This window comes from Saccopteryx bilineata, chromosome 6, assembly GCF_036850765.1.
Source record: "Saccopteryx bilineata isolate mSacBil1 chromosome 6, mSacBil1_pri_phased_curated, whole genome shotgun sequence".
NCBI classification, from domain to species: Eukaryota; Metazoa; Chordata; class Mammalia; order Chiroptera; family Emballonuridae; genus Saccopteryx; species Saccopteryx bilineata.
In genome coordinates this window covers 130,707,783-130,727,501 of record NC_089495.1, presented here as the reverse complement: position 1 = coordinate 130,727,501, position 19,719 = coordinate 130,707,783, and the positions used below count along the sequence as shown (strand labels likewise).

Below are 19,719 nucleotides of genomic sequence, written 5' to 3'. Positions count from 1 at the left end.
CAGTGCCCAGCCCATGTCAAACTGACAGTCCCCAGTGTACCTGATGATCTGATCATTGACCGTGTGTGTGTGTGTGTGTGTGTGTGTGTATAGAAGGGGTTTTAGCATTTCTACTGAAAATATTTTTCCCACAGGTACATGCAAGGTTTCTTAGGTTTTGTAAGATTGCCATTCAATTATAAATAGGCCTTCAAGATGTTTACATTAGCCTGACCTGTGGTGGTGCAATGGATAGAGCATTGATCTAGAATGCTGAGGTCGCCGGTTCAAAACCCTGGGCATTGGCCTGGTCAAGACACATAACGGGAAGCAACTACTACGTGTGGATGCTTCTCACTCCTCTCTCCACCTTTCTCTCTCTCTATTGTCTCCCTGAAATCAATAAATAAAACCTGTTAAGAAAATAAAAAAGATGTTTACATTATATCGGAAATAAATTAACACAGCTAAATTATAACCATTCCTCAGCAAGAAAATAGAGAATATTTTGCCCCCAAGATCTTAATGTTTGTAAGCACTGGTGTTTTATTTTTTTACATACATACATTGTAAATGTATATTATCCATGTGTTGAAAACATTTACAAAATAGAAAATGCATAATGTAAAAAAATTTAAAATAAGGTCTGTGAATAATATTGTTTATAATTTTACACTTAAGGAGGTTAGTCATATAAAGATGTTCATGTCAGAGCCACAGGGTTTTAGGAGCTGCAGAGGATTGCATCGCTTGGATAAATGACTCATCTGAATTCTCTTGTTGGACAAGGAGGATATTTTTTCCCCAATCTTTGAGAGTTAGAAACAGTGTGCAGATGACCATTCTGATAGCCAAACCTTGGTGCATTTGATTACAATAAATTCCCAAGTGGAATCCCTGGGCCAAAGAATATAGATAAATTTAAAAATTTAATTCACGAATATCACTGTTGTATCATTGTACCAATTTATGCTCCTACCAATAATATATGAATATGCTTGTTTGTTTTTTTGCCAGTACTATTGTGATTTAAAAAAAAATCCTTTAAAAGAGCACTAAAGATTGGTTTGGGAATGTAACTACCCTTTAGTCCTCCTTTGGTTTACAAAATCAATCATACTTTTAGCTGTTTGAATAGAAAAGAGAACCCATAGCCCTGGCCAGAGAGCTCCGTTGGTTAGAGCATTGGCCCAGAGCACAGAGGCTGACAGTTCGATCCCCTGTCAGGGCACATACAGGAACAGATCAATGTTCCTGTCTCTTTCTCTTTCTCTCTCCCTTCCTCTCTGGCTAAAATCAATATAAATAAAAATTTAAAAAATAAAAAGAGAACCCTTAAAAGCAAATTGACACGTTCATTGCAGAACAGAGCAGGTATGGGTGGGGTGGGGTGGTGTTGATAGAAATGACCGGCATGGTGTTGTGAGCGTTTTTGGAAAAGGGGGTCAGTTTGGAGGGTGGGATAAGTTTGGAGAGGGAGAAGGGTGCATGGAGGATTTACTGAATGAGGAGGGTGAGCCCAGGGGGCAGGTGAAGAATCCCTCAGAATGGATCCCCGTTGTTGCTGTTCCTAGCAGAGAGCATCACTTGTGTCTGAATGAAGCCCAGGTGGGTGGCTTTTTATTTCACTGATCTGGAAAGGTTTTTTGTGTGCCCCAGAAGAACTTTGTTTTTTAGGATATTTTTGAGGGGAGAGTACCCAAGAGACAGAATTGAAAAGGGTGGATTGTGGCTGTTTTTTGTTTTTTATAAAGAGCTTGCACACCAAGCTACAGGTGTTGGGCTCTAATGTGCCACGTTTCAGACAGAACCTAGCGAAATCTCACACAGCTAGAAAAATGCAGAGTGTGTGGGTAGGGTCCCAGGGAGGCAGGCGGAGCTCCAGAGCCAGCTTGAGGGATATCTGGTTTGCCCGATGGCGGGTACACTGGGGGCAGGGTTGTGAGGCATTCCCTGGAAGGAAGGGGCGGCGTGTGGTGATGAACTCCTGTAGGGGCACGGAACGACCACAGGTCACTGAAAGCTCTGAGCCTGCACTTTGAAGAACTGCCGGTGTCAAGGAGAGACAGACTGTTTTCTTGAAGTTCTTGTGTAGCTCATGAAGGTTTAAGCTACAATGTTAAGGTGCAGGCTGTGTTGAGTTCCACCATTTTTAACCGGTGGCGTGTGTTTCTTGAGCTACTTTAAGGCCTCTGAGGTGGCCCCAAAATAAGGGAAACCAGATGTAACGCATCTTAAATGTAAGGAAGAAGGACCCGGGAAGGTGCGGCTCTGGCCGGGCTACCCCTCCCTACACCGTTGACATCTGGGACTCCTTCCTCCTGTGGGAGCTGGGTGGTTCTGTGCGAGGAGGGTGGATTGGCTGTGTCCCCAGGTTCCACCCACCAGATGTCTCCAGACCTTGCCAGAGAGTAAGGATGCCTCCCCTTTCTTCACAAGTTGAGAAGCGCTGGTTTTATGCACGGAACCCAGACTGCGAGGTAGGAATCACTGGAACCCCCAGCACAGGGTGCAGCCCGTACCTTACTATTTGTTGAATGAGGGAATAAGTGTATTTATTTGGCTTTGAATTAAAAACAGAACGGAACGTGGACTGTCTGACAAGCTACTTTATCACAGAATGGGGTGTCCATTGAGGCTTGGTTTAGGTCTCATTTTATAACATGAAATATTAAATAGGTGGGGTGATTTCTAGTGTTTAATTGGTTCTGATGTTTGTTTTTAAAATTTTTCATTGATTTGAGAGAGAGAGACACATTAACTTGTTCCACCTAATTCTGCATTCATTGGTTGCTTCTCATGAGCCCGAAACAGGGATTGAACCCATGACCTCGACACACTGTGATGATGCTTTATCCACTGAACCAACCAGCCAGGGCTGGTTCTGATGATTTTTTTTTGTATTTTTCTGAAGTTAGAAGCAGGGAGGCAAACAGACTCCCGCATGCGCCCGATTGGGATCTACCTGGCATGCCCACCAGGGGGTGATGCTCTTTTGCAACCAGTCATTCTAGCGCCTGAGGCTGAGGCCATGGAGCCATCCTCAGCGCCCTGGCCAACTTTGCTCCAATGGAGCCTTGTCTGTGGGAGGGGAAGAGAGAGACAGAGAGGAAGGAGAGAGGAAAGGATGGAGAAGCAGATGGACACTTCTTCTGTGTGCCCTGGCTAGGAATCAAACCCGGGACTTCTACACTCTGGGCTGACGCTCTGCCACTGAGCCAACCTACAGGGCCTGATGCTTTTTTGCTGTGGAATGTTCAGAACTTCTCTGCCAAATTTAGTTCGAACATCATTATGTAGCGTTCAGATCCTTCTCGTATCCCTTGTTCATTTTATTTGTCAACACTTACTTGTTCTGTTCTGAATACGGCTGAATTTTACCCTCAGCCTCCACCTATTCAAGGCATTCTCACCCCCTGGGTTACTCTTCTCGCTTCCCTGTCTCCACATTCAGTCTGAAATCTTATCTTTCCTTCTTTGTGAAGTCTTCACCCATCATAAAGTAATCTCTGCTCTTTTTTTTTTTTTTAAATTCAGTGAGAGGAGGGAAGGCTGAGATAGACTCCTGCATGCACTCCTGCTGGGATCCACCAGGCAAGCCTGCTAGGGGGCGATGCTCTGTTGTTGCTCAGAGGATTCTTTGGAGAGGGAGAGACTGAGCAGCTTTTGCATATTTTATTTTATTGCTTGTCAGTTTTTAAAAGAGGTAAGAGAGTTTGTACTTTTATTTCACTGAAGTTGAGAACAGAATACAGAACTTCTTAGCACCTGAGGCGGAGGCCATAGAGCCATCCTCAGCGCCCAGGGCCAACTTGCTCCAATGGAGCCTTGGCTGCAGGAGGGGCTAGGGGAGAGAGAGAGAGAGAGAGAAGCGAGAGAGCGAGGGGTAGAGAAGCAGATGGGCACTTCTCCTGTGTGCCCTGACCGGGAATCGAACCCAGGATATCCACATGCAAGGCGAACAGTCTACCACTGAGCCAACCAGCCAGGACCTGACCACTCCTCTCTCAATTACTCTAATTTGGTTTGTAGGAGGGATTCATTCACTGGATATGAGATTGAATAAATCCTGCTGATAATAAGATTCTTTGATGCTACTTTATATGCACGTTTAGCCATGCATTTTGATCAAGAAGTAAATAAATATTTCTAGGGACTTTTTGTCATAGAATATTTAACATATGTAACAGTAGAGAGATTTTTATATTGAATCCCCCCCCCCCCATGTTCCATCACCTTGTTTTAACAGCTGTCCTTTTGTGGTCAGTCAGTCATGTTTTATCTGTGCTATTCCCCCTCCCCCTCCTGTGTCCTCCCCTCTTTACCCTCTCTTCCCCTTCACCGTTATTTTGGAAGAAGTTCTAGATTTAAAATTAACAATACATATTTTACTATGTAACTAGGTGGGTTTTTTTTTTTGTTTGTTTTTGAACATGACTTATGCAAGATGTTTTGGAAAAACTGGTTCAACTGAAATGATATGGGAAGATGGAGTTTAGAAGCCACTCAGGAAGGGGCCTTGGAAGAAGTTTCCTTTGTGTGGTGAGGGCCTCAGACTGAGAGGTGCATGGGAGGTGGGGGGGGGAGCACAGCATGTGGGTTCTTTCCAGAGGTTAGGCTGAGAGAGGAAGATTTCACAACAGAGTTCTTTGGAGAGGGAGAGACTGAGCAACTTTTAATAATTTATTTTATTGCTTGTCAGTTTTTAAAAGAGGTAAGAGAGTTTGTACTTTTATTTTACTGAAGTTGAGAACAGAATACAGAGCTTGACCAGGTGGCGGCACAGTGGGCAGTGTCAGCCTGGGATGTAGAGGACCCAGGTACAAAACCCCGAGGTCACTGGCCTGAGCACAGGGTCACTGGCTTGAGCATGGGATCACAGACATGACCCCATGGTCGCTGGCTTGAGCAATGGGTCACTGGCTCAGCTGTAGCCCCCTGGTCAAGGCACGTATTAGAAAGCAATCAATGAACCTCTAGGGTGTCATAACAAGAAGTTGATGCTTCTCATCTCTTTCCCTTACAGTATGTCCATGTCTGTCTGTCTCTTTCTCTGTCTCTGTTGCTAAAACAAAACAAAACAAAACAAAACAAAAAACACAGCTCTGGCCAGGTAGCTTAGTTGGTTAGAGTTTTGTCTTCATACACCATTGTTTTTGGTTCTGTCCCAGGCCAGGGCACATAGAGGAATCGACCAATGAATGCATGGATGGGTGAACAGTAAATTGATGTGTGTCTCTCTTTCTCTTTCTTTGTTTCTCTTCTTTATTCTCCTTCTCTAAAATAAATTAATTAATTAAAAAGAAAATAGAACACAGTAAATTAAGGTCAGCCACCACCACTGCTGCCAAGACCCAGGGTTCTGACTTAATAGACTTGTTTCAGAGCAAAGGGATTTTTGGAACTCGAGTCTGTCTGTTGTGTTTCATGGTTCATCCTGTTTGTTTCCCATTCACTAGTTCAAGAGCGTGAGAGACCTGGGAAGTACTATCCAGATACAGGCGGATGTAAATCTAGAAATGGGCACAAAATTATATAGTACATCTGAGTATCCACTGTGTACTGAAGCGGTTCCGGCAGGTTCCAGGCAGGGTAGAAGTCCGGAAGAGGTATTTCTGCCTTCGGGAACTTACAGTCTAGATAAGGAAAAAAAAGGAAAAAGAACAAACCAAACCCATTGCTTGAATAGTTCATTAACAAATTAGTTTAAATAATAATGCAAGGCATCTCTTTTCTTTCTTTTTTTTTTTTTTTAATGCAAGGCATCTTTTAAAGATACATGATGGAGGTGGGCAGGTGCACAAAGTCCAGTTGACCTGGGGAGGGGAGGAGGAGACAGGTAGTCTGGGACATTTTAGGAGTCTGTGTTTAAGAATGGGGTGCTTGGAGTGGAGGGAGTTTCCTTTTCAAGTGAACTTTGAATTGTGAAATTTTGAATTCCTTTCCTCTACGCGTAATTTTGTGTATAACTAGAGTTTCGTTTAAAAAAAAATGTGTGTGCCTGACCAGGCGGTGGCTCAGTGGATAGAGCATGGGGCTGGGATGAGCCCAAGGTTGCTGGCTTGAGCAAGGGGTCACTCAGTCTGCTGTACCCCCCCCCCAAAGGCACATATGAGAAATCAATCAATGAACAACTAAGGAGCTGCAACGAAGAATTGATGTTTCTCATCTCTCTCCCTTTCTTTCTTTCTGTCTGTCTGTCCCTATCTTTCCCTCTCTGTTTCTGCCACACACACACACAAAAATAGTGCTAGTGTTTCCTCCCCTATAGTTTAAGAATAGACTATTACCCAATATTCTTTGAAGTCCCCTAAATGCCTCTCTCTCCTCGGTCACAGCCTCCTTCCTGTCCAGAGTAAATCACTCTGAGATTTGTGTTTAACAGTTTCTTGGTTCTTTTGAGGATTCTCCTTTCTCCCCCAGTTTTTCTGTTGACTGAGAGAGAGAAGAGAGGATGGAGAGGGGGAAGAGAAGCAGATGGTCACTTCTCCTCTGTGCCCTAACCTAGAAACCAAACCTGGGACATGCACACCTGGGCTGATGCTCTACCACTGAGCCAACTGGACAGGGCTATTAGTAATATTTTTAAGAAAAATTATTTCATGTTATCAAATCATTGATGTATTTTAGGTGGCTTCAGGGGAAGATCATGCTCTGACCATAGAAAAGTAATATAACAACTGAATTTTTAGTGTGTGTGTGTGTTTATATACATAGGTATATATAAAATTATTGAACCAAGTGGTGACAAGGGTTTTATTTTGTACCTTAATAATCCAACACATTGGCACAAATTGTTAGTTTCAGGGTGTTTTTGGCAATACACGGCTCAGAAATGGTTAGAAGTCTCCGAGGTTGAAAATTAGGTCTCAGGCTTTAATCATAGGGGCATCTCTATTAGTATAAGCAGGCCCCCAGCAGCATACGTTACTCCCTTTGCACGTGACTCCTAAGAACTGCCGTCAGATATACCAGGCCTCCTATTTTCGGAAGGTCTGCTCAGTAGCGCGGGGCAAGAAATAACACTGAACTGCTGGCGCATAAAAGATAAGGCACTGTTCCTGTGGATCCCAAGGGAAAAACCTCTTTTAACCCTCTGCCCATTTATGAAATTATAGATGAATATATGCTCTTTATAAAAAATCCATGAGGTGTTGAAAGGCCCCTCCCTGGACCTTGGTTTTCCCTGCATACCTGCCGCGGAGACCGCTGTCACCAGTGTGGTGCGCCTCTGTCTAGATATTTTGTGGTGTATTTGTGCACGCGCACACGTACAAACGTACATGCTCATACAACACGGATGTTGACGCATTTGTGTGCCCTTATAAAACACCCGGGAATTGTGTGTATTCTGTAGCATGCTTTTTTTCCTCGTCAAAACTGTGTCTTAGAGATATTTCTATATTCGTACCAATAGAGCTATATTTTTTATTTATTTATTTATTTTTTGTATTTTTCTGAAGTTGGAAATGGGGAGGCAGTCTGACAGACTCCCGCATGCGCCCGACCGGGATCCACCTGGCATGCCCACCAGGGAGCAATGCTCTGCCCATCTGGGACGTTGCTCTGTTGGAACCAGAGGCATTCTAGTGCCTGAGGCAGAGGCCATGGAGCCATCCTCAGCGCCTGGGCCAACTTTGCTCCAATGGAGCCTCGGCTGCAGGAGGGGAAGAGAGAGACAGAGAGGAAGGAGAGGGGGAGGGGTGGAGAAGCAGATAGGCGCTTCTCCTGTGTGCCCTGGCCGGGAATCGAACCCCAGGTGTCTGTGTGTCAGGCCTGACCCCCCCTATCCACCGTACCAACCAGTTGGGGTAGAGCTGATTGTTGGTAGTGGTTAGAGACTGAAAACCATCAAACGGCTGGAGCATGCTTTATGTAAATATTCCCTTCGATCGGCTTCTCTGTTGCTGGTGCAACAGCGAACATCTTCCATCTATATACAACTGACATATTTATGCACATGAGGTTGGAGAGAGTACAAGGCATGAAACTGATGGATGGAATGGTGCATGTGTTCTGTGTTTGGGTGGCTATTGCTAAAAGTGCCTTCCAGCAAGTGCTGTACTGTTCACACCCGTGCAGCTGCTCGGGCGGTGCATGTTGGTGCCGTTCTTTTCTGTGTCACTGCCATTCCCTGGATAGTGTCGGTGGTTTTCTTCTTCCAGTTCACTGTCTGATTTCCCCGATCGCATGGTGAGGTTGAATGCCTGGTCGCATGTTATAGGTCCGTTCCATTCGTTGTGTCCACAAATTGCTTGTTTGTATCTTTTGTCCCTCGGTGTATTGATGTTCAGGAGGAAGTTATAATATCTTTTTCATTAAAGCGATTCCTGGTGACTTGATTGTTTGGTTACTTTTGAACTGTCACTATTTGTTATGCAGGATGTGGAGGAAAGTTGTTGGCGTTTGTAGGTTGCAATGTTGATCTCACACTCTCACTCTCTTTGCTTTTCTGTCGACTAACTTGTATTTTCTAAGTAGATATTGGTGATGGTATTCACTAGCGATAACAGTTTTGTCTATTTCCTTGTGGTGTTAACACTTATTATTTTCTTTCTTTTACTTTAATGACCTAACTAATATTCATCAGCATTACGTTACGTGGCTTTCTGTTGAAGTTTGACCCCATATGAAATTTTATTTTTCTGCTCTGTGGAAAGCAGAACTATTAATTTGCATCTTTAGAATGGTTAGGTAGTTACTACAATTTTCATTTCTTTTCTTTTCTTTTTTTTTGCTTTTTTCCAAAGCTGAAAACGGGGAGACAGACTCCTGCATGTGCCCGACCAGGATCCACCCGGCATGCCCACCAGGGGGCGATGCTCTGCTTATCTGGGGCATTGCTCTGCTGCAATCAGAGCCATTCTAGCGCCTAAGGCAGAGGCCATAGAGCCATCCTCAGCGCCCAGGCAAACTTTGCTGCAATGGAGCCTTGGCTGCGGGAGGGGAAGAGAGAGACAGAGAGGAAGGAGAGGGGGAGGGTTGGAGAAGCAGATGGGTGCTTCTCCTGTGTGCCCTGGCCGGGAATTGAACCCGGGACTCCCGCATGCCACACTGACGCTCTACCACTGAGCCAACCGGCCAGGGCCTCATTTATTTTCTTTTTATTTAGCACATTTGCGAGAGAGAGAGAAACAGAAAAGAAGGGGGAGAGATGAAAAGCATCACCTCATAGTTGCAGCACCTTAGTTGTTCATTGATTGCTTTCTCATTTGTGCCTTGACGGGGCTATAGCCACACCAGTGACCTCTTACTCAAGCCAGTGACCATGGGGTCATGTCTATGACCTCATGCTCAAGCTGATGAGCCTCTGCTCAAGCCAGCGACCTTGGAGTTTCGAACCTGGGTCCTCAGTGCCCCAGGGCGACACTCTATCCACTGCGCGCCCCCCCACCTCCATCAGGCTCAATTCTTGTTATTAAATCCATGTTTTTCCTGCTGAGTTCTAGAACTGTTGTGTTCCTTCAGCACCGAACGCCTTGAGTGCCTGTGTTATGTCTGGTGCTTGTAAGTGCTGGGTGTGCGGTAGTAAGGAGCACAAAGTTCTAATCCTTGTGGAGATTTTATTCCAGTTGAAGAGAGAGATCGATAAATTGCAGGTAAATATGCAAAGGCCCTGATGTGGAACATCGTGGGTGTATTCATGAGAGCGCAGTGCGGCAGGACAGTACGGAGGGAGGAGCGCGTTTGCGTGGGACATCAGAGGGAGCCAGGACAGCCACGGCTTGGAGGCCGTCTAGCATTTTATTCTCAGTGCGGTGAGCAACCAACCGTTGGGGGATTGAGAGAGGAGAGTGATCAGATTTGATTTAAGGTTTTACTTGTTTTTTATTGATTGATTTTAGAGAGAGGGGAAGGGGAAGAAAGAAAGAAAGAGAGAGAGAGAGAGAGAGAGAGGAAAAGAAAAGAAAAAAGAAAAGGAAATCTGTTTCTGTATGTGCCCTGACCGGGAATCACACCTGCAACCTTTGTTGTACTGGACGAAGCTCTAACATCCTTAACCAACCGAGCTCTCTGGCCAGGGCTAATATAAGGTTTATAAGATCACTGATAATTGTTCAGAGAGCCTGTAGATCAGTGAGAGTGGAAATGGGGGCCACTAATTGCAGGATAGCCAGTGAGTAAGAAGGTTGGCTTTGGAGCTAGACCTGTTCAGTTTGGGCACATTCATGATCTTCTCTGAGCTCCCTTTCATTTACTCATAAATAGAGATGGTAGTAAGAATGCCTTTGACATACTGAATACCTAGGAAAGGTGTGTTATATAATTCCCAATTGTAACAGTACCCCCCCCCCCCAAAAAAAAAAAATTGGTGGTGATATTAGGCTGCTCACAGTGTCAGTGTTCTTTGAAATATGTCTGGAAGGTAGGGCTGACAGGGTTTGCTGATATACCACAGGGCCCTGTGACAGAGAGGGATCTGGGCTGCTTTGGGTGGTTGGTGCTGATATACCACAGGGCCCTGTGACAGAGAGGGATCTGAGCTGCTTTGGGTGGTTGGTGCTGATATACCACAGGGCCCTGTGACAGAGAGGGATCTGAGCTGCTTTGGGTGGTTGGTGCTGATATACCACAGGGCCCTGTGACAGAGAGGGATCTGAGCTGCTTTGGGTGGTTGGTGCTGCTCTTTCCTGAGTCGGAAACACTTTTGGGAAAAAGCACATTCCAGGGGTGAGGCGTGGCATCGGATTTGGTTTTTGACACGTTACCTTTGAAATGCTTGTGTGGATCCAAGTGGAAATGTTGAGTAGACAGTTAAATATGAGTTGGACTTCCCTGGGCACGTAGGGAACGGAGGGATTTGGGCATTGACGGCAGAAACACCCAGAGACCAGATGAGATTGCCCGAGGGAGTGAGGCTTTGTGAGACTTTGTGCCTGAGCCCTGGATGCTCACTGCATTTAGCGGTCAATAAGGAGGAAGAAGCAGCAGAAGGAAGAATGTGGTAGAAATATCAAGAGGGCGTCACGTCCAAGAAGCCAAGGAGGAAAAGGGATCTTGTCTTGTGGGTACAGGACAGATGCGTGCACAGTGGTTTCTGTCTGCAGTGTGAGCTGCGTCACGCGGTCAGACTGGGACCTGGCCAGAGGTCTGTTAGTTCAGTTCTGAAAGTCTTTCTGATTCTGATTAGGGTCAGACCACCTAGGGGCAGGTCTGCAGATCAGTTGAGGTGTTCTCTGCTTCTCTGTGTACCTTTGTACATTTTTGTGGGGTGCCACATATTGTAATTTTGTTGTTGCCGATGAGAGCTAGGTTTTGTTGTCATGCTTCAGTAAGTGTTGAACTTTCCCCACCCCCGCCCCCTTGCCCAGTAGTGATTTTGTGGTGGATCTTTTTGGTTCTGTTGAGACTTCCTTGTCGGCTCTGGCAGGAGTAGAATAGCATGCAGGGGTCCCCAAACTTTTTACACAGAGGGCCAGTTCACTGTCCCTCAGACCGTTGTAGGGCCGCCACATACAGTGCTCCTCTCACTGACCACCAATGAAAGAGGTGGCCCTTCCGAAAGTGCGGCGGAGGGCCGGATAAATGGCCTCAGGGGGCTGCATGCGGCCCACGGGCCGTAGTTTGGGGACGCCTGATAGGGGACACACTGCCCCTAGAGATGTGTTCCTGCCATAGTCTCTACTGAACGCATTACGATATAGTCAACAAAGTCTTAGCACTTTGGCTCCCTGTGACCTCGGGAACTTGTTCGTATGGCTACTGACTGACTCTTCTGCACTTGTTCTCTCCTTGACGTTGTTCTTTTTTTTCTTTTTTTTGTATTTTTCTGAAGCTGGAAACGGGGAGAGACAGACAGACTCCTGCATGTGCCCGACCAGGATCCACCTGGCACGCCCACCAGGGGCAACGCTCTGCCCACCAGGGGGCGATGCTCTGCTCCTCCGGGGCGTGGCTCTGCCGGGACCAGAGCCACTCTAGCGCCTGGGGCAGAGGCCAAGGAGCCATCCCCAGCGCCCGGGCCATCTTTGCTCCCATGGAGCCTTGGCTGCGGGAGGGGAAGAGAGAGACAGAGAGGAAGGGCGGAGAAGCAAATGGGCGCTTCTCCTATGTGCCCTGGCCGGGAATCGAACCCGGGTCCCCTGCACGCCAGGCCGACGCTCTACCGCTGAGCCAACCGGCCAGGGCCTCCTTGACGTTGTTCTTGTTCTGCCTTGTGGGGTGTACACCATGGATGTATAGACTGGTACCCAGGTAGGAACTCAGGGGCCCTCGTGCAGGTTTCTGGACCTCTTCCTGCTGCACTGTACCAGGATTCTATCCCGTATGAGGGAGCCTCCAGTAGCCTTCTGTGTCCTCCTTTCTGCACAATTGCTGGCGTCTGAGTTCCAGTCTCGGCTGCAGTTTATAAATGAACTCCACACCAACGGCCTTTGTCATGGCAGGTTCACCTCATTCATTTCCTTTCGTACAGGGATTGCAGTCCTGTCCCTTGTCTGTCGTTCAGTGTCTGATAACGGTTGTTTCTTATATTTTGTCTGGTCTTCTAGTTGTTGATGACTGGAGGGTGATTTTGAATCTTTTTTTTTTTTTTTTTTTTTTTTTTTTTAAATTATTTTTATTTATTTATTCATTTTAGAGGAGAGAGAGAGAGAGAGAAAGAGAGAGAGAGAGAGAGAGAAGGGGGCGATTTTGAATCTTTTATTTCCTTGTGGCTTGAAGTAGAAGTCTCATATATTATTTTGGAAACTCAACTTAGTTTTAACTGATAAGATGAATATGGAATGTTAAGTCTTTCTCATCTCTTATGTAATTCTGCCTCTGTCTTGCCTTCACCTGACCTCCTTCCCCATGACATTGACATGATGCTGTTTTGGCTGTGTAACCTGATGTATGAGATTGACACATTTCTAATATTAAATCATACTGTATTCTGGTTATATTTATTTGTATTTTATTTAGATATGTTTTTATCCATATTTTCTTGGCTATCTTTGTTAGGATTTTGGTTCCACTGTTTCTGTTTAATTGGTTTTGTAGAGTAGGGATGGGTTTATGACAGTTTGCAGTAAATCACTTATAAAACCATTTGGACTTTGATCACTTTAACTTTTGAAAATCTTATATCTTATCTCCTTTATTGGTTTTAATTGCCAAGCATCCTTATTTATTTTTTATTTATTTGGCAAGAGGAGGGGAGATAGTGGGGCAGACTCCTGCATGTACCCTGGCTGGGATCTACCCAGCAACCCCATCTGGGGCCGATGCTCAAGTACTGAGCTATTTGTAGCACCCGAGGCTGATGTGCTTGGACCTCAGTGCCTGTGGCTGATGCTCAAACCAATCTACCCATTGACTTGGGAGGGAGGAAGAGGGAGAGAAAGGGAGAACAAGGGGGAGAGAAGCATATGGTCTCTCTCCTGTGTGCCCCGATTGGGAATTGAATTTAGGATGTCCATCTGTGAGGCCAATGTTCTCTCTACTGAGCCACTGGCCATGGCCCAAGTATCCTTTTTTCATGTAAGATTTAAATAGATTTCCTATTGTTTAAAACAGCCTTGGCCCTGGCCGGTTGGCTCAGCGGTAGAGCGTGGGCCTGGCGTGCGGGGGACCCGGGTTCGATTCCCGGCCAGGGCACGTGGGAGAGGCGCCCATTTGCTTCTCCACCCCTCCCTCCTTCCTCTCTGTCTCTCTCTTCCCCTCCCGCAGCCAGGGCTCCATTGGAGCGGGGATGGCCCGAGCACTGGGGATGGCTCCTTGGCCTCTGCCCCAGGCACTGGGGTGGCTCTGGTTGCAACAGAGCTACGCCCCGGAGGGGCAGAGCATCGCCCCCTGGGGGGCGGGGCATCGCCCCTGGTGGGCGTGCTGGGTGGATCCTGGTCGGGCGCATGCGGGAGTCTGACTGTCTCTCCCTGTTTCCAGCTTCAGAAGGATAAAAAAAAAAAAAAAAAAAAAAGCTAAAATAGCATTTTGTTTTATCTTTTCATATTGATCATTTATATCTTACTTTTAATTCTTTCAATGTTTTAACTACTGAGTTCATTTCTACCTTTTTAAATATTGGATAATGTGCTGAAATCTGATTATTGCAAGTTTTTTTATATGTGATGTCATTTTTTTCTTATTTTATGCATTTTAATTTTTTTCATTTTAATTTTTTCTGACTCCTCTAGTCCTTATTTATGAGACATGAAAAAATTGAAGGGCATTAGTGTTTTGTTTTATTTAATTGCTCTGGGTCAAAGAATGACTATTAATGTTTACTTCACGGACGTTTGTAAATTAAGTTTCATCATGACCAGATTATGCTTAATATTTACATTATTTTGAGTGGTTTACAGGAGTGTGCATCATTTTCTTAAAAACACATATGTCTGGCCCTGGCTGGTTGGCACAGTGGTAGAGCATTGGCCTGGTGTGTGGATGTCGTGGGTTCGATTCCTGGTCAGGGCACACACAGGAGAAGCGGCCATCTGCTTCTCTACTACTCCCCCTCTCGCTTCTCTCTCTCTCCTCCTCCCCTCCTGCAGCCATGGCTTGATTGGAGCGTGTTGGCCCCGGGCACTGAGGATGGCTCCATGGGCTCTACCTCAGGTGCTAAGAAGAGCTTAGTTGTTGAGCAATGAACAACACCCCAGATGGGAAGAGCACCGCCCCCTAGTGGGCATGCCAGGTGGATCCTGGTTAGGGTACATGTGGGAGTCTATGTCTCTGCCTCCCTCCTCACCTCTCACTGAATAATAAAACCCCAAATGTGTCTGGGCATCACTCCCTAATTTTATTAGCTCTGTCAGTGTAACTGGGTGTGTGAACTTTGGAAAGTGCCTGTTAGATGAACAGAAACCACGACTGTAGACAGGGTGTTGTTCTAAGGTCAGCTAGAAGGAGGGACAGAGCCTACAACGTGGAGGAATTGAAGCATTGCAAGTGATGATGATGTGTTAACCTGGGATGGTCCTCACATGCAGGTGTGAGGCACATCTGAATGTGCAGGAGGAGTAACGGACGTGTTTATATCACCATTTAACATGGTGAAACATTGGTGATGTTGTCTGGGTTGTTTTATTTTCTGTACCTTGGACTGTTGGGTGCTTTGTATTCGGTTTAATGCTCAGCCTTAAAATTGAACACTGACCGACCTCTCTGCATTTGTTTCCTCGTAGGCCTCGGAGTAGAGGCAAGACCGCTGTGGAGGATGAGGACAGCATGGATGGGCTGGAGGCCACGGAGATAGAGACCGGCGTGGAAACAGGTATCCCACCTTGAGATGGAAAGGGGTCACAGTGGAACCGTTTTGTTCACTTAGCGTCTGTCTTCACACCAAGTTCTGACAGTCCCTGTGCTGAAATAGTTTGCAAGCACCGTAACCAAGTAGAAAAACTGAGTTCTCTTTTTTTCAGCTGTGATTTAGTAGAACTTATTTAATATCTGGAGAGAAATGGTTTATAAAAGGAAATTAGAACGGGCATAAACCGTAATTCCAGGTCACTGGTAGGGCAGCTCGTAGTGCATGCCTGAGTTATGAAATGTGTGGTGTTGGTTTATTTTATTTTATTTTGTATTTTTCCTAAGTGAGATGCAATGGGGTGGCAGACAGACAGACTCCCGCATGTGTCCCACCAGGATCTACCCAGCATGCCCACCAGGGGGTGATGCTCTGCACATCTGGGGCTTTGCTCTGTTGCAGCCAGAGCCATTGTAGCGCCTGAGGCAGAGGCCACAGAGCCATCCTCAGTGCCCAGGCCAACTTTGCTCCAATGGAGCCTTGGCTGAGGGAGGGGGAGAGAGAGAGAGAGAGAGAGAGAGAGAGAGAGAGAAGAAGAAGAAGAAGAAGAAGGAGAAGGAGAAGGGGAAGGGTGGAGGGGAGGAGCAGATGGGTGCTTCTCCTGTGTGCCCTGGCCGGGAATCGAACCTGGGACTTCCACACCGTGTAGTGTTGGTTTAAAGCTTACTGTGTTGTTATGCATGGGAGGAAAAAACATATATTCCATTAGTGAATATTAATGCGACATGCTGGGTTAAGCCAGACCGAATACTTTTGGGTCCACTGGACTTTTGGGTGCCTTAAATAAGCTAACGGGTCTCGTGCATCTGTGAAAGGTTGGTACAGTTGGGTGCCCAACATGGTTTCCAAAATTTACACAAAATTAGTGATTTAATGAGTTGTCAAAGGGGCGAGGTTTCCTATTGTATTTAGAAGATATTTGTGTGAGACGGTCTCTCACGGGTAGTGTTTTTAGCGGCTGTTTGGTAGACCTTAGATATGATGACAGGCTTTTTCTCTGAAGTTGAGTATCATCTATTTCAGGGGTCCCCAAACTTTTTACACAGGGGGCCAGTTCATTGTCCCTCAGACCGTTGGAGGGCCGGACTATAAAAAAAACTATGAACAAATTTCTATGCACACTGCACATGTCTTATTTTAAAGTAAAAAAAACAAAATGGGAACAAATACAGTATTTAAAATAAAGAACAAGCCCTGGCCGGTTGGCTCAGCGGTAGAGCGTTGGCCTAGCGTGCGGAGGACCCGGGTTCGATTCCCGGCCAGGGCACACAGGAGAAGCGCCCATTTGCTTCTCCACCCCTCCGCCACGCTTTCCTCTCTGTCTCTCTCTTCCCCTCCCGCAGCCAAGGCTCCATTGGAGCAAAGATGGCCCGGGCGCTGGGGATGGCTCTGTGGCCTCTGCCTCACGCGCTAGAGTGGCTCTGGTCGCAATATGGCGACACCCAGGATGGGCAGAGCATCGCCCCCTGGTGGGCAGAGCGTCGCCCCTGGTGGGCGTGCCGGGTGGATCCCGGTCGGGCGCATGCGGGAGTCTGTCTGACTGTCTCTCCCCGTTTCCAGCTTCAGAAAAATGAAAAAAAAAAAAAAAATAAATAAATAAAGAACAAGTAAATTTAAATCAACAAATTAACCAATATTTCAATGGAAACTATGCTCCTCTCACTGACCACCAATGAAAGAGGTACCCTTCCAGAAGTGCGGCGGGGGCCGGATAAATGGCCTAAGGGGGCCGCATGTGGCCCGCGGGCTGTAGTTTGGGGACCCCTGATCTATTTGATGTTTATAGAACCTCGTCCAGTTCTTAGAGAAACAGTTAGAAAGTGCTGTATCTTTCAAAGTATACTTTTCCTTAAACTGCTTTTGGTGTCAAATGTGTTGCTGTTACATAGTTACAATTTCTGGAAAGCTTTAGAAGATTCTAGAATTCTCATGCCTGTGTCCAGCAGGGTCTCGTTAGGTCGAGTGTCAACAGTGGGAATTCAGAATTCTCCCATTCCACTCTTTGCCGCACGTTTATTACCATATTACTTTGAATTTATGTAACTTCCTTTTTTTTTTTTTTTTCCATTTTTCCGAAGCTGGAAACAGGGAGGCAGTCAGAAAGACTCCCGCATGCACCCGACCGGGATCCACCCGGCATGCCCACCAGGGGGCGATGTTCTGCCCCTCTGGGGCATCGCTCTGTTGCATCCAGAGCCATTCCAGCGCTTGAGGCAGAGGCCATGGAGCCATCCTCAGCACCCAGGCCTCTTTGCTCCAGTGGAGCCTCGGCTGCGGGAGAGGAAGAGAGAGAGAGGAAGGAGAGGGGGAGGGGTGGAGAAGCAGATGGGTGCCTCTCCTATGTGCCCTGGCCAGGAATCGAACTCGGGACTCCTGCACGCCAGGCCAACGCTCTACCGCTGAGCCAACCGGCCAGGACCTATGTAACTTCTCCCCTACTGGTTTTTTAGTATGATGTTTTCTTCCCCTTAATTTTTTCTGTACTGTAGTCTGCTACTTCCTCATGAAAGTCTCTGAAGTTTTCAGCCACATTGTTCAACATAATGGTTACAAGTTCTTTTAGAAGAGAGGTGGAGAAACAGATGGGTGCTTTTCTTGTGTGCCCTAACTGGGAATCGAACCCGGGATGTCCATACACCAGGCTGACGCTCTACCACCCGGCCAGGGCCAAGTCTTCCTTTCTAATACATACATTCAATGGTATAAATGTCCCTCAAAGCTCTGCTTTCACCACATCCCACACATTTTGATAAGTTATATTTTTGTTATTATTTAATTCAAAATATTTTAAAATTTCTATTGAAAAAAATTTTTTTTGGATCCCCATGTTATTTCGAAATATATGTTATTTAACCTCCAAATATTTTGGAATTTTCTGGTTATCTTTCTGTTACTGATTTCTGGTTTCATTCCATTGTGGTCTGAGAGCAGACCATTGTATGATTTCTATTATTCTAAATTGTTCTGTGGCCCAGGTTGTGGTCTGTGGGTGAATGTAGCATGTGGTGGAGAAGAAGGTGTATCCTGCTGTTGTTGGAGGGGCCGTCTATAGGTGTCCATTATATCCAAGTGATTAATCGGGGTGTTGAGTCCAGCTCTGTCCTTACTGACTTTCTGCCTGCTGGGTCTGTTTTTGACAGGTGGTTGTTAATGTCTCCATATATAATAGTGTATATCTGTCCCTGTAGTTCTACCAGTTTTTGCCTCATGTATTTTGACACTGTTAGGTGTATATGTGTTGAGGATTATCGTGTGTTTTTTGGAGAATCTGACCCCCCCCCCCCCCGCTATGCCTTGGCTGTCCTTGATAACTTGACTGGCTGTGAATGAAGCCTGCTGTGTCTGAAATGTGTGTAGCTCCTCCTGCTTTCTTTGGATCTGGAATCTCTCTCTCTCAGCAAATTTCCAGTATTCAGTACACTATTAAGTAATAGTCATCAGACATCTTTAGACTTACTCATCGTGTGTAACTGCAGCTCTGTGTCCTTTGACCAGTATCTCCCCATTTCCCCCAACTGCTCAGCCCCTGGTGACCACTGTTCCAGTCTCTGCCCAACTTGAAGTTTTTTTATTAGAACCTTCACTTGGTTTGTTAGCTTCTCTAGCTACAGACTTTTCAAAGTCCTACTTGAAGGGAACTTTTCCCAAAATTATCCCTCATACAATCACTTCTATTCTCAAGAATCCAGGGAGTCAGTGAGCAGCACTTGCTTGAATTTTTCCTTCCACATTTTAGTTAAGGTTAGGTGACATTCAGTCGATGCTGTGAACATTTCTACCCAGTGCTCTCTGAATTCATGCTAGACTTGGCCAGGAGACCTCGTTTCTTGCAGGGGAAGAACACACTCAGAGTACATGCTGCCGTCTTGGGTTTCACCTTGTACAGACCAGTCTCTCAATTGCCCACAATTTTGTTTTTTCCCCCCCCTTTTTCTAAGAATAACTTGCCCTGGCCGGTTGGCTCAGCAGTAGAGCGTCGGCCTAGCGTGCGGAGGACCGGGTTCAATTCCCGGCCAGGGCACACAGGAGAAGCGCCCATTTGCTTCTCCACCCCTCCGCCGCACTTTCCTCTGCCTTCTCTTCCCTCCCGCAGCCAAGGCTCCATTGGAGCAAAGATGGCCGGGCGCTGGGGATGGCTCTGTGGCCTCTGCCTCAGGCGCTAGAGTGGCTCTGGTCGCAACATGGCGATGCCCAGGATGGGTAGAGCATCGCCCCCTGGTGGGCAGAGCGTCGCCCCATGGTGGGCGTGCCGGGTGGATCCCGGTCGGGCACATGCGGGAGTCTGTCTGACTGTCTCTCCCTGTTTCCAGCTTCAGAAAAATGCAAAAAAAAAAAAAAAAAAAAAAAGAATAACTTCTTCTTTTCTCCTCTGTCTGTGATTACTTATGCCACCCATGCCACCCCTTTTAGAAATTCTCCTCAGTCCTTAGACTTCTCAGCTTTTTCTAGAGTTTTTACTTAGCCAGAAGTATCTGTACCTTCTATAGGGAGGTTGTTTTAATGGATGTTGCATT

At 46.2% G+C, this 19,719-nt stretch overlaps 1 protein-coding gene across 12 annotated transcripts in view; it reads left to right on the top strand.

Annotated features, from left to right (window-relative positions):
- Nucleotides 1–19,719, top strand: part of KMT2C (lysine methyltransferase 2C) — a 235,480-nt gene that overhangs the window by 54,709 nt on the left and 161,052 nt on the right. For all 12 annotated transcript variants that reach the window (XR_010726264.1, XM_066237431.1, XM_066237427.1 and 9 more), the window contains exon 2: nucleotides 15,084–15,172. Coding sequence is in view for 11 of the 12 variants with exons in the window: in XM_066237431.1 (XP_066093528.1) it covers nucleotides 15,084–15,172 (89 nt within the window). In the remaining variant the exon portion in view is untranslated. The remainder of the gene's footprint in view (nucleotides 1–15,083; nucleotides 15,173–19,719) is intronic.